The sequence below is a fragment of the Sylvia atricapilla genome, chromosome 1, assembly GCF_009819655.1.
Source record: "Sylvia atricapilla isolate bSylAtr1 chromosome 1, bSylAtr1.pri, whole genome shotgun sequence".
Lineage (NCBI taxonomy): Eukaryota > Metazoa > Chordata > Aves > Passeriformes > Sylviidae > Sylvia > Sylvia atricapilla.
Genome location: NC_089140.1, coordinates 25,360,532 through 25,375,453, shown reverse-complemented (window position 1 = coordinate 25,375,453; position 14,922 = coordinate 25,360,532). Strand labels below are relative to the sequence as shown.

At 39.4% G+C, this 14,922-nt stretch overlaps 1 protein-coding gene across 1 annotated transcript in view; it reads right to left on the bottom strand.

Annotated features, from left to right (window-relative positions):
* SDHAF3 (succinate dehydrogenase complex assembly factor 3) overlaps positions 1–10,988 on the bottom strand; it is a 28,276-nt gene extending 17,288 nt beyond the window's left edge. Inside the window, exon 1 of the mRNA XM_066317779.1 lies at positions 10,810–10,988. Coding sequence (XP_066173876.1) covers positions 10,810–10,971 — 162 coding nt within the window. The 5' untranslated portion in view covers positions 10,972–10,988. The remainder of the gene's footprint in view (positions 1–10,809) is intronic.
* Positions 10,989–14,922: the final 3,934 nt, after the last annotated feature.

Here is a 14,922-nt window from a genome sequence, read left to right as displayed (position 1 = left end):
GCTACCAATGAGATTTCTTTTCACTCCTCAATCAGCAGCTGAACTGAAGAACAAAAGACATGTTTGCTATTTAATTAAAACCCTTCACATCATGGATCTCTTAAATAAATTCTTAAAATTACTCACTGTAGTGGATGTCAAACTGTTCACCAGGGTACTTCACTGTGAACAATAAACTGAATTTAAAAGGCCCAGAAAACAACTGAATATCATGATTTGCTGAACACCTTAAAACTAATTCTAAGCATAAAATTGAGTTTAAACTACTGCAAATAAAGAATATAGACAGAACAAGTAATTGAACATGAAGCAAAATATCCTTAATTTTAGAGCAGTCTGATTGTACCACAGCCAAAAGCTTACCCACACCTTCCACAAGGTTTTATTATTGGAACTGTGGCAAACTGTAACTTTTTGGCTTAAAATATCATGGTGGACAACTGACATATGCCATATTCATTTTGAAAGGGGAAAAAAAAAGAGAAAGAGATCCAGTTTAAATATTTCACTAGCATCCAGGAATAAAAGCAGGAATAAATATTTTTATACTGAATTTTCACTTTTAAAGAAAATTTTGTACTCTAGGCAATACTATGCAATACCAACATATTTTGTAATAGCATCTAAAAGGTGACATTTCTAACAATAAAGCTTTTCATTTGGTGAAAAAGTTTTTGCATTTGGGCTATTACTACACACTTCCAAAAATACAGTTGCTTTAAAACTCAACAGATCCACTATGAAAAAAATAAAATAAAGAGAACTTTTTAAAAGAGTTTTGTGTCTACATACTAAGGCTCTATCTGCTCTGAGCATATTGTCCTGGGCACTACCACAGCTGATCTGAATTTGATAACCAAAAATATGCCAAGTTGGAAAGGACCCACAAGGATTAGTCCAACTCCTGGTCCTGCCCAGCACCATCCACTAGAGTCACACCCTGAGCCCCAGAGTATTGTTTACCAAAGCAAATTCAAACCAGAAAGCACATTATGACAATATTATGACTAAACCATGTGGAAACCTCAGTAAAGTTTTCCTATTGAAAAGCCTTCTCAAAATCTGCATCAGTAAGTTAACAATTCTCAATACATATTTCAATAAATAATTTAACAACAATTGAATCTGTAGGAATTCTAGTTTGTATTAGAAAATTCAGCAGTCTCTTTTTTCTAGCATAGGAACAAGGCTTCTCTAGCTGAGAATTTGCTGCCATCGTGTGTACACTTTAAAAACTGCAAACTTATGAACAATACTTTTCCTTCATCAGGTCAAAAATCAGCCAGGAAAGTACACATAAGGGCATTGCAGACTTCAGTCAGAAGGTGATGAAGTTTCAAGGATTGTTAATAAAATATGAATTCTTACCTCAATACAGACTGTCTATTAAAATCCAAATTCTACGATAAAGACGGCATGCTTTCACTATGCAATCATAAGAAGCAAGAAATTGATTATAAGTAAATGGTATTCGATGGCTCACAAAAAAAAAAAAAATACACCAGTTGCTATGGTTTATTTTATGCAAATACCAACACTTCCAACATCACCCAATACCTTCAGCCATGACATCTCCAAAGAAGCAATGGTGATGGGGACTTAAACCCATTCACCACATTTCTTGTGGTTCAGGAAGGAAAAAAGTTGCAAAGTTGCAGTGACCTAATGTTCATTTCCTCTAAATTACAGAACAGAATAGTTCAGCAGGAACGAAAAAATATTATAAGGTTGCATAAAACTGTTTATCAAGTTTACACCATTCAGTAATTGCCACAGAGAAAGGGAAGATGCATCTACACTGTGTCTGTTGTTAGCCAGTCCTGAAATATGAGTGCAAGGTCGATTTAGAAAGTATTTTAGATTGACCTAGCCACTGCAGTGAGGAAAAAAGTGCATCATGCTCTCTTTCATCTTAGACTGCTCTGTCTCTTACCACTATCCCTGAAAGAATAAAAAACCAGCACAACAACAGGATTCAAGCCCCCCCACACATATCAATAAGGCTAAAATCCAGCAGTCAGTAACTCTGCTTCTAGTAGGACTTCTAACTTATTCCCTAGAAATACCTCATATTACACATTACTTCTGGAAACAACTTTTAAAAGCTAGAAGTTCAAACATTTGATCAGATACTATGATTAAATATGTTATCTAAATTATATCCTTCAAAAATACAGTTTGAAATTAGCAGCTTTCAGACACAGAAAGAAAATATATTTCAGCAGAAATTTTCTGTAGATGGATTCCCAGAAGTGAGCTACACAAAACGCAGGACATCACGAAGAAGACATATGGTTGCAAGTCATCTTCAGCCTCAAAGCAGTCAAAGCTCTCAGCATTACAAAAAACAGCTAAAGTGACACGAATAGTAATAAAGATGCCACTAAATACAAGATTATGAGGTCAAAATCTGAGCTTCAACTTCTTGCAAAAACCAATATTCAATTAAATTATTTTAATATCAGTGAACTGATAAAAAACCCCTTTCATTTCTCAATTGGTAAGAATCAGTACATCCTAAGTATAGCTCTATACATCAAAAATCCAGGGCTTTAAAATCCTCCAGTACACATAATTCTATTTGTGCAACCACATTACATTGGAAGAAGAAAAAAAACCCCAAACAACAGTTTCTAAACAATTATTCTCATGTGCTCCAGATGCCATTTTAACTTGCAGAAAATATCAATTTTCTGTCTGCACAGGACAGAAAAGCACACCTATACAGTACATGCAATTACAGCACTCATTATTGCTGTAATTACAAAATATGGTACTTGACAGTACTTGTAGAAAGTTGGCAGTGTTTAGTGTTGATAGTGGAAATGCACTGGCAAGGCGTGAAACCCACCATGCTTACAAAACACTACATGCTGACAATGTTCACACAAGTACCAAACAAATGCTAGAAGGAGGTGTCAATAAAATACAAACAAGCAGAAATCCTTATAACTTTGTAACTGCAATTCATACTCTGTTTGTTTGTTTGACCCACTACCTTGTCTTAAAACGCAACAAAGTTCAGACCTCGATACCTTGTGTAGCAGAGCAGGATGAGTTAAAGGACATGAACGATTTGCTTGAATTGCTGAAGATTGTACAGCGAGAGCTGTGAGGAAAAGCTGTGAGAAAGAACTGCAGAAACTGAGAAAGATACATAAAGTGGAACTGCAGAAACTGTGTCCCCCTCCCAAAGGACAGAATAGCCTGCTGTGGTGAGTAATTGCACAAAAAAAAAAAAAAACATTATGGCCTGCTATGTATTAAATTGCACGTTGGCTGGACAATTGGAATTTGTTATGCAGAAGCTAAAACAATATAAATATCTGTGCCTTTTGTCGATAAATGACCTTGCAGCATCACACTGCTGGGTCTGTCTTTCAGTTGCTATCAACCTTCATTTGAAAACCTAACCTGATAAGGTTTTCTACATTCTACTGCAAAATACTTTAAATAGTAAAAATAGGGCTATAACACTGGGGCAAAAGAATCAGAATACCCATCTGTCCTGTTTCCTTTTTTTTCCTGTTTTGTTTACATATAGGAGAAAGCAAGAAATCTAATAACACTCATACTCGCACACATACAACTTGAAGAAAACCTTTTCAGACATCCATTTGCTTTCAGTAACCCGTCAAACTTTTTGAAATGGCTGTCAATGAAAAACTGAGAAAGAAAAATTCATAGCAAATAAGATAAACTTGAATTCAAAGAGTATTTGGATATCTGAATGCACAAATTAACAGACGGCTGGTCATTGCAGCTCTAACTCAAAAAAATCTGGAGGTCCTGAGAATTATGTGCTATTACATATATAATTCGTACATAAAAAAGGCTTTTGATTCCCTAAGTTTCACACACATACACAAGTACAATGCTATGTCAGGAACACGGCTATGCACATGCTGTCTCCTATGGCTTGGACAGAATTTTATGCCACCACTAGATGGAAACCTGAATTACCTTTTAAACTGACAATTCTCTAAATGCTCATTACTAGTTCTGCTTCTACTGTTTCTGGCTGTTTTCTTATTTAGAGATCTATTCTCACACTGGCTGTCACCAATCTGTACTCACTAGGAAGGTACAGGTCTGCTCATGGAGAAGACATCATTCACAGAACTCCTACAGTATCTTTAACCCTGAGAGCATCAACCCTGAGAAATACACCCTGCCAGTGCTATTCAATGTAAGGAATAAACTGTTAACACTCACTAGAGATGCCTCCCACTTCTACAGCAATTTAAACTTCTTAATCTAAGCTACAACTAATAAAATTGCTATACTCTGCTGAGAAATTTCAGTTCAGGGATTCAATGCATGCCACATATTAAATATCCAAGGCATGCTATGAAACCATCTGAAATTTATAAACCTATTTTCACATCACGTATTTTATACCCGCAGTGTACCTGAGGTGACTGGCACATGCAAGTGACTGACATTACTGCTGGATGTCACCCCTATGACTTGGGCATGATTTCATGCTGTGTCAAAACAGTTGTAAATAAAAACTTCAACTAGCAGATAAGCAATTATCAAAACAGCCATCTGACTAGCTACATGTAATCATGGATATGATAGCATACAGACAACTGGCATGGTAACATGACAGAAGCATTGAGAATACTAATGACACAATTTCTAAATTTTTTAGTTCAGAAAATATAGCAAAGGTCTAAAGCCAGTATGTACACAGGGGGAACAAAACAAAAAACAAAAAACCCCAAAAAACAAAAACAAACCAACCAAACAAACGAAAAACAAAACCAAAAACCCAACCAGAAAGAAATCACTAGCCTCAGCACCTGAAAGAGAATGATGCTGCCTTCCAGGTAAGAAGTAACAAATTCCCCTTCCTGCAATGGGTATGCATCATGCACAAGACAGTGGATATCCACCAGGCCACCCCAAGTCTCACCACTTCAGAAAGCTCCCAGACTGCCTGGATTCCCTATAGAAGAGAAGAAGACACCAGCTCCTGCTTCTAAACCCAACACTGAAAGAGCACTGAAAGGATGGAAGGCATGGCATAATACAAAAAAGATGTTATTTGCCTGAAACTTCACAACAGGGATTCACAACAAAAGGTCAACTTTTGCAAATGCACATAAATACTAATTCAGGACCCTCACCAAATCATGGGTGCACACAGACAAAATTTAATCAGGGGTAGACTACAAATCCTACAACCAAGCAGGCCACCAGGAACACCGGGCCAGAGCAGCAGCCTCATTTCCTGGGGCCATTTATGCTCAAATCCTACATGCTCTTCAGTGCTATCAGCCACAACTCACTGGCTCTCAGAAAAGTGCAAAATTCCTTCCTACCTTCTGAGAAATATAGAAAAAAATAGAGAAAATTAACTCCAATTTAGTTCTTACAAATTAATAGCAAGTGAACACCCTAAGTGGAGGATAAAAACATAGGACTCAGTAGGAATTTACTTTTAATAAGGTTTTCATCCACATAGCCACAAAAATCACTAAAAGCAAATTCCAATGTGTCCAGCAATGTTAAAATGAAATACTACTCTAAAATCCTATTTCACAACTTTAATAAAAGTAAAAAAATGGCAAAAATCCTAAAGACATATTTTACTTCCAAAAAAAAATTATTTCATTGTCAGGCAAAGAAAACATCTCTTATATAATGTACTTCACTGAAACTGAGAGCAGAATTCAGAATGCCAGCAGCCGTTTTATACTTAGTCTACCTACATTATTTGCTGAAAGACAGCACAAAGGGCAACCCACACATCCCATTCCCATTTCAGTCTGACTCCAGCATTGGCCACAATTTCCTCTTCCACCCTCTTTGACTATTTGCTCTTCAAATTCTCCATTCAACATTTGAACATATTTTTGAGAGCCAGTAGTTTAAAAATAAATCAAGAAGGGGCAGGAAGATCGTACTTGCCCAGAAAATTTAGAAGCAAAAAGTTCTGTAAGTGGATAAACTCGTGAGCAACAAAAAGACATATCAGAACAACTATATTCTCCGAGATTTGACAGCATCCCACAACATCCCAGCAAAGTAAATACTGCAAGTGACATAGGCAACTGAAAATAAATTTGATGAATGACAATTACTTGTATTGCATCAAATACACTGATTCAAAAATTTAGTCATTCCTGAGAGGCTGTGTGACAGTTCATTTGAAAGCTTGTAAAAACGTTTTCAGGGTCTAGAGCGGCCAAAGAATTTCAAAGGTAATTTATTCAATCTATTAGATTGAGAAAATGTTGTGCAATTCTGCAGAATGATTCTGCTTGCCTTAGAGATAGTCCAGGCCCTCTCATCTACATGGTCAGGCTTTTTTAAAAGCCAAGTATAAAATGGTCATTTTCAAAATTAATGCTTAAATATGAAACAAATTGTTACCGAAATTGTTTTGCTGCATATTGTACCTATTGCAATCTGAAATGAAGTAATCAATACTATCTTAATATTACTTATCTTATGTAGTATTCTCATCAGCTACCATGATTTAGGAGACTGCTGAACTAATTGACTTATCATACCTGTCAACATTAATTCAATAGCATTCCAAGGTAATAATCAGTATCAATCTAATTATATCAGCAGTCTCCTGTAAACGAGTACCAATTATTTTAATTAAAATATTAAATATTTAGAAAATAGATAGGAACATATATTAATAATTTATATGCTTAATTTTAATCTACCTGAACAAGTATAATCCCTGAAAAACAAAGCTTACTTTCTTTGTACCCCCCTTTAATGTTTTTCAGCAGGTTTCCAGGCACAAAGCAGCAATCCAATACCAATAATAGGAAAACCACAATATTTATATTCTTCTACTTTTATATAAACATATGGACTTATAGCCAATTGTTGGTCGTACCCACTTAAAAACTCCTCCAAGAATATTCAGTGGATAGTTTCCCTATTTTATAAATGCAAGTAGGTCAGCTTAGGTTTTCTAAAAAACTTCATTAGCCATCTACATGGCTGACTTAACAGCAAATCTCTCAACTCCTGTGCATTCTAAATAAGACAAGATCCCGTCTCATCTCCTTTACAGGAAAACAATATGAACCACTCACATACTACAGCAATATCATTTCAGAGTGTTATACCTCTTTTTTTCCCCCCCTTCATTTTTAAAGCTGATCTTAGAAATCTCCCTACAGGTTTTCCACTATGTTTCACAAGAAATAAAGGAAATTTGTTCCATTTGTGAGACACAATCACAGAATCATTCAGACTGGAAAAGGTCTCTAAAGTCATGGAGTCCAACCTTTGATCAAACACAACTTGTCACATCTGTCATCTCCTGATCACTTCCAGGGACAGTGATTCCACCATCTCCCTGGGCAGTCTATTCTTAACAACCATTTTTGTCAAGAAATTCCTTCTGATGTCCAACCTGAACTTCACCATGGCACAACCTGAGGCTATGTTCTCTCACCCTGCCACTAGCTGCCTGAGACAAGAGGGCGACTTCCACCTGGCTACAGGTGGGAATTAATACACCCAGTTCTCTTGAATCAACAGAATTTAAATGGCAAGGGGGGCAGGGGCATCATTTGAGGCAACCATAATATAATTGAAATGCCAGGCCAGTTTTCTAAATGTTTAGCTAAAATGAATCCAATTGGAGGACAAGAAAGCACACCACAGGCTATGAACTAGTACATTCAAGCGCTCCCAGAAGGTCCAACTACCCAAAGAGAGCCTGAAGAGTTTTAGCAACAGTCAAGTAGTTTCACGTTAAATTAAGACAACCTTGGAAATTTTCATTCAAAAAGCATTTCGGATGACTTATTAAGATTACACTTCATATTGAAATCCTCATTCAAAGTCAAAAAACATCACTGCAATCATCATATCCATACTCTTTACCCTCTCATGAATATACATCAAGATATATTACTTTAACATAAAATTAAGAATACTAATTTTCTGTAACATGAGACATCATGCCACTCTGTACCAGATGCTCTGCCCTGCATGCAACAGAAGGCATGAGGAAAGAACCTTTCTAGATGGAAGCTGAACACTGACAACACAAAGTGCATACAGCAAGGTATATGCTTAGTCTAATGAACAAGCAAATTGGGAAGAAAAATGTTGGAAATGTAACATGCCAAAATACTGTTATCAGAACTGTAAGCATATGTTTTTAAAAAAAAACAAACAAAAAAAAAAAAAAAAAAAAAAAAAAAAAAAAAAAAAAAAAACAAAAAAAACCCCAACTTAACAGGAAATTCAAACAACCAGCTTGTATTAATGTTGTAGTGACTTCTTAAGGTGGATTTTTTTTTGTTTGATTTGATTGTTTTTTGCTTTGTTTAATAAAATTAGAGGCAAGAAGTACAGTTATGGTTCATGTACATGAAGCAGCAACATTATCTCAGCTTCACTCATGGCTAACTGTGTGACTCTTAGGCAAGAACTGGGCACTTCACAGCTACGCTGGTGTCCTGCAAGAACTGTCCTGGAACTTCCAGCCTGTTTCTGGTCAAAAAAGTGTCCTGATGCCCAGGAAGGGTGTAAAGAATAAAGCACAAGAGAAACAAGTTGTGCACAGTACAACTGCTCACCACCTGCTGACTGATGCTCTGCCCACACCTGAGCAGTGACCAACTCCTCACAGCCAACTTCCCCAGTTTATATACTGCACATACTACAGGTTGTATGGGATGGAATATCCACTTGGCCAGTTTGGGTCAGCTGTCCTGGCCATTCTCCCTCACAGCTTCTTGTGCTCTTCTCTCACTGGCAGAGCATGGGCATCTGAAAAATACCTGATTTTGAGTAAGAACACTTAGGAACAGCTAAAACAGAGCATTACCAACATTATTCTCATACTAAATCCAAAACACAGCACTGAACAAGCTATTATGAAGAAAATTAACTCTATCTTAGCCAAAGCTGGGACAGAGGACTGACTTCAACATGAATTAATTAACACGTAATTAGAGCCCAGAGTTACCTAATGTCAGTTTGTCCACAGTCCACTTTCCCCAATTACGTAATTCAAGTCTTCATGGGGCTGGGAACCAGAGCATAACATAAAATGCGAAGCAAGCCTCGCAGGCCAGAATTGTGAAAGTCTGATTTAAATTCCACACTTGAAATAGATTATTATTTGGGTAAGAAAAAGACCCCAGAACAAAATAAAAATTAAAGATGAGAAGAGACACGTTAACTATGTGCTAATATCTCCCAGCATCTTGCTGGAAGACAGACATATTTGCAAAGTTCTTTATACTCACACACTCAAAACAGTTATTAAATTAGTTTCCTTTCCTTGAACATATCATAGCTAATAGCACTAAATGTCAGGTTTCAAAATTCAACTTCTGTTACTTGTAGTCTAATTTTTGTCACAATTTTCCCTATAATCTCCATTTAAAATATTTCAAAACTGAGAAACATTTTCACTATTTGTTTACTTCACTTTAGAAATGGCTAAAGATATCTCAATGTAAACATTTGAATATAAATATTTCCTTCCTTTTCTAAAACTACTTTAAGGAAGATTTTAGCACTGAAAATAGTAACCTGTAACTTGTCTCTTTAGCTCATGTTAAAATTGAAAGCAGTGATGCGGAAACATTTCAGCTGTATCAAGTAAACGGCAATTGAGAATTACAATAGCATCAAGCATTTGAGAGGTAGATACAAATTTCTCTGATTTGAGGACCTATCAGTTGGCAAGAGGCAATTAAAATACACTTATTCCTTTCCTCTGTAGAGAATACCAGGCAGCCTTCTCCCTGCTTATTTCTGATGCCCCAGCCCAAATTACTTTAACCCACAAGACTTCAGCAACTGCAGGTAGAAGGGAAGGGGCAATTCTTCCCCACTACTCTTCTACCGGTCAACTGGGAGGCAATGGACGCTACCTTTGGTAACCACCTCCCACTGCAAAGCAGAACAGAAATTCCTTCCACAGAAAGGAAAATAGTTTAGAGATTCAGAAGTACCACCAAGCCAGTAGTTCAATGAACATGAAAATTAATGGGAAGTTTGTCTATACATCAGTCTCTTGCAGCTGTGTTCATTCTTTAACTGAAGCTTCTCCTCTGTGAAGCCCCTATACATTCGCCTGCCATGTGGACTTCTTGGGGACCTACTAATATGCTGATACCTGCTGGGGTCGTGCAGAAAGCACCTTAGGGCTCTCCCTCCGGGGCTGTTTGTGAAACTTGTTACAACCTCATCGCTTGGCAGTGATCTGTTTTTCTCCCCTTGGTGAAACCAGGCACCAAGTTCAGGGGAAGGGGTGTTAAGCAGAGAAGACATGTTCACGTAAGAGTTGTCACAGAAAAAATGTTACTCAAAAATGAAATACAAGTTCATAGGGAAGCTATTTACATCTGTGTACTTAGCTAATTATAATTGTACAATTAGTTATATACGTAGTTATAAATATTTATATAGACTTATATAATGCGTTATTATAGAACATACAGATGATTCTGCGTATATTTTTATTTGTATGTTTATACAGAGCTAATTACATAACTGATATCACTCTGTTACATATACCTGCGTGTGCACAAGTATGATCACGCTCCTCTGAGGCAAGGCAATGAGAACCATAAAATATAACCTGCCTAGAGTTACAAGGCATTCCGCAGCTCTGTAAGGAGCTCGCCCTTCACGGGAGCGTGCCCGAGAAGAGACAATCTGGGCTGGAAAAGACCTCTGAGATCACCGAGCCCAACCTCCGAACTGCTGCGACCGCCCGGAGGCCCCGACCTTGCCGGGGCCTGTCCCCGTGCGGGGACGCTCCCGGCCGCGTCCCGGCCCCGCGGGGCGGCGGGCACTTGCCTCCCATTCCCGCAGGAAGCGCTGGGCCTCGGCGGGCTCGGCCGCTTTGTGCCTCCGGAACTCCTCCTTGACGTAGCGGTCGCCCAGGTCGCGCAGGGCGGGCGGCAGCGAGCGGTGCAGCTGCAGCAGGCGGCGGTACAGGCGCCGCGCTCCGCCCGCCATGGCGCCCGTGGGGGCGGCCCCGGGGGCCGGGCCGGGCCGGGCCTGCTCCTCCGCTGGGCCTGATCCGCCGCCGGGCCGCCGGGCTGATCCGCCGCCGGGCTGATCCACCGCCGGGCTGATCCACCGCCGGGCCTGCTCTGCCGCCGGGACACGGCCGGGCTGCCGGGACCGCCCCGGGCAGCGTCCGCGGGGGGAGCGAGCCCAGCGGCGGGAATAGCGCTGGTCAGAGTGCATGGAGGGTGTTGTTTGACAAAGACGGGTGCGGGTGGCAGAGATCACGGCAGATAGATAGATAGATAGATAGATAGATAGATAGATAGATAGATAGATAGATAGATAGATAGATAGATAGATAGATATAAAGAAAACAGTTCATTTTTGGCTCCCGGTTCACCACCAGAAGAACAAAATGTGCACTTTATGCCAGAGTCGAATGTGGCACAAATTATTAGAACACTAAGCACAAGCTTCATGTGCTTAAATTTGATTTACTTGCATTTTCACTATGAGATGAGTCGTCACAGCAAGGAAACCTTGCTGCCTCCGTGAGGCTGCTGGGGACTCTGTGTCACCATTGTCACTACACTACCGAGCTCCTGCTTGCTCCTACCTCCCACTTACAGCTCAAACTCAAACTCCACAGTCCTCCATCAAGCTTTTTCAGCAGCTTAACATCCCATCCAGCTCGCCCATGTGGAAAAACCTTCACATGTCCAACAGTCACAGATATTATGGAAAAAGCAGAATCAGGCAGTGGTAGCAGTGGCAAAAGTCCTGCCTTAGTGCGGGTGGGTGTTAAGCTCCTTCCAGCCAGTGAAATTACTCATGATTCAAAAGAAACATTTCCATAGGGCCGGGGAGCAATAAGCTCTACTAAAATACTAGGAAATGCCATAAAAATGTACTGCCTCATTGAAAGCCCAAGTCATTATATGAGAGCAACAGAGTAAAGAGCAAAGTACTGGCTATTTTACTGACTGCTATTTCTTTATGTTTATTTATTGTCCTAAGCACTTCATTTATGGAAAACTGAAGTGCCCTGTAACACAAAGTTACTGAAATAAAAGCAAATGCTTATAGGTTCACTATTCTCAATGACAGTCTCCTGTCCTTTTCATGCCAGTGATGCTGTCACAGTGGGCAGTCAGGCCCTGGCAGACGTGGCCTGATCCTCAGATTGACTGGTCTTGCTATATTTTCAAACTGTATTTTCTGCAGACATTTCTTTTAGGGAGGATCTCTGGACCTAATGCATTTTGTCTACCATGTGTCCTTCAATGTGTTCGCTGTTTAAAAGGATTGAGGTTAGAAAACTGATTTGCTGTATCACTTATTTGCACTGATGCAATTCCTCTGAATCACCTCAGGATGCATTCATTTAGAATATTTAAATATTTTATTATATCCTCACCACGGCACTCATGTTGCACATTGAGAGCTTTCTCCTTGTTACATCCACCCTGTGTGGTTTTTAGGAGTCCTCTTCCTTCCGTGGCCTGCTTAAGCCCTCTGCTGGACACGCACTTTGCCACTCAGATGCTCACTAGGCTCAAATACCAACTCAGGCAGATCTGTGACCTTCAATGTTGCCTATATCTTGTCTTTCTGTCCACGGAGACCAAAAGGCATTTTTGCCCATCCTGTGGGGCAGAAATCCCAGGAGGATTCCTGCAGCATCTCTGCACCTCCAGGCTGCTTCAGCTGCAGCTCTTGAGCCTTGTCCTTGTGCTTTCCCTAGGTGCTACTAGGGGAGTGAGGATTTACCAGTGAAATCCCCGTGGAGCAGAAGATAGAGCTGTAAGCTTATCAAGCTGCTGATAACAGTCTAAGTTGTCAGTCTTTGTCTACTAAAACCTTTTATATGCCTAAGTCTTCAAAGGTTTCTGCACTATCAGGCAATGTAAGAGGCAGCAGAGGCAATTGAGTGCCATATTCTTTGTGAGTAGGCACAAAAGGACTCACCATCAGAACTCATTAAGGTATGATACAATATTAGAGGTATTATTTTCATATAATAATTTTCATATAATAACTTCTCAGTCATGAGTATTCAAAATATCTGTGCCACACTTTGAATGCAGGCAGAATTTCAGTTAACACACACGAGTGCAACTCCTTTGCTTGCCACTTGTTGGTGCCTGCCTCTGCTTCCAGGCAGCACTGCTTCTGTGCAGAGCACTGGGGCATCTGTCCTGCTGCTCCTCGTGTTCCACAGCCTGCGAGCCCTTCTTAGATTGCATCAAAGGAAGAGGCACCTCAGGAGAGTGGTTCATGCCACTCCTTTTTGGGCAGCTGGAGGCAGTTAATCACTACTTCCTTTTAAGTGTCCAGAGTACTGAGGTACATGTGATTAGACAACCCATAGTGGATTATTCTGTATCTGACTGGGCTTTAGAGCACTGGTTCCGTGTTTGTTGTGCTAGAATTGGTGCAGATGTTACAAAGATACCAGTGTGTCTTCATGCCGTAATCCATCATAGTGCCTTTGGATCTGGGGAGGCAGTGTCAGCTCTGCAATAGGTCAGCACAAAGGCAGGTGGAGTGGCTTAGCCAATATATGAAATCTCTATTTGCATGGCTAGTAATGGTGTAAGTAGCATCTCAGCTTTTTCCCAAGGATATATAAGAAATCTGTGGTAAAGCATGGGTGCAAAGTGGTTTCTTAGCCATCCTTCTGAGCTTTTGACCCTGTGAATCTGCCAGACTGGCCGTGTTGTTTGCTACAGTCCTAATTCCAAATGCAGAAAGACTGGAGGAACACTTCCATGTTTATTTTTTTCTATTTATCAGTAATATGTTGACTAAAGAAGATGAAGCTGAAGTATTTATTGAGCTGATATAATTGCTGTAATTTTTTTAATTATCAAGAGCATCCTGAGAGAAGTTCTTTTTGTGAATCAAAATAAATGATAAATATAGAATGCAATGATGTGATATTTCTTTCCAGAACTGGTAGTCCTGATGAAGCTAAATTGTATTGTCATATTTAAAATATACCCCACAGAATAATCTGCAATCTTTTTTCTAAACTGTGGATAAATGTTCAAGTCTAATTTCCTGCTATTAATAAATAAATAAATAAAAGTTAGCCTTGTCCCATGCTTCCTTTTTTTGCATTGTGCAGATCACAATAAAATTGCATCTTTCACTTCAGAATTATGATTTTTTTAATAAACTCTCTAAGTATTTGAATAGAGTCACCACCAAGGCAGAATGAGAAATCAAGCCAAAGATCTGTTATGACAGGACAAGTTGTCTAGCTAACATTCTGTGGCATCTTTCAATGTGCCTCATAAATTAAAAAGACATGGAATTATCCCTGCTCTGTAGGAAACAGAAAATTAATACTTTCATGAATTAGAAAAAGCCATGGGTGCTTAGAGATTCTGAGGATGCTTCTGCCTCTGTTGGACTAGAGTTTTGTCCTTGATTCAACAGAAACAAAATCAGTCCTAGCATGGGATTGTCTGCTTCAAAACCCACCCAAAAGCTGGACATGCGACCTACTATACTTGTACACTGCTAAAAATGGAGCAGCTCTTTCCTACAGCTGATGAAGATCCCAGTCATGTTTGCTGTTGGCTGCAGAGGCAACTGCCTGTCTATGTGTGGTACAACGTTCTTCACACAGCCTGTGCTTGGTATGCTCCAGGCTAGTCAGCAGAGCATGGTAGTGAGATCAGGACAGATGATTTTCTTCCAAAGGTTCCATTTCAGTGAGGAAAAAAGATGCCATAATAAATGTGATTTGGTGCAACTAATCAGGATGGCTTCAGGTACTCACGCATGCATCTGATAGTAGGATGAAAACAAATAGAACATATTTCTGATGAAATAAATACAGCACATGATGATTTTGGAAGGGAGAGGCAGTCAGCTGGTTTTGGACTGCAGTCAATTACATACTTGGCATGCTCGTAGCTTTTGGACATTAAAAGGAAGTTCTGCTTT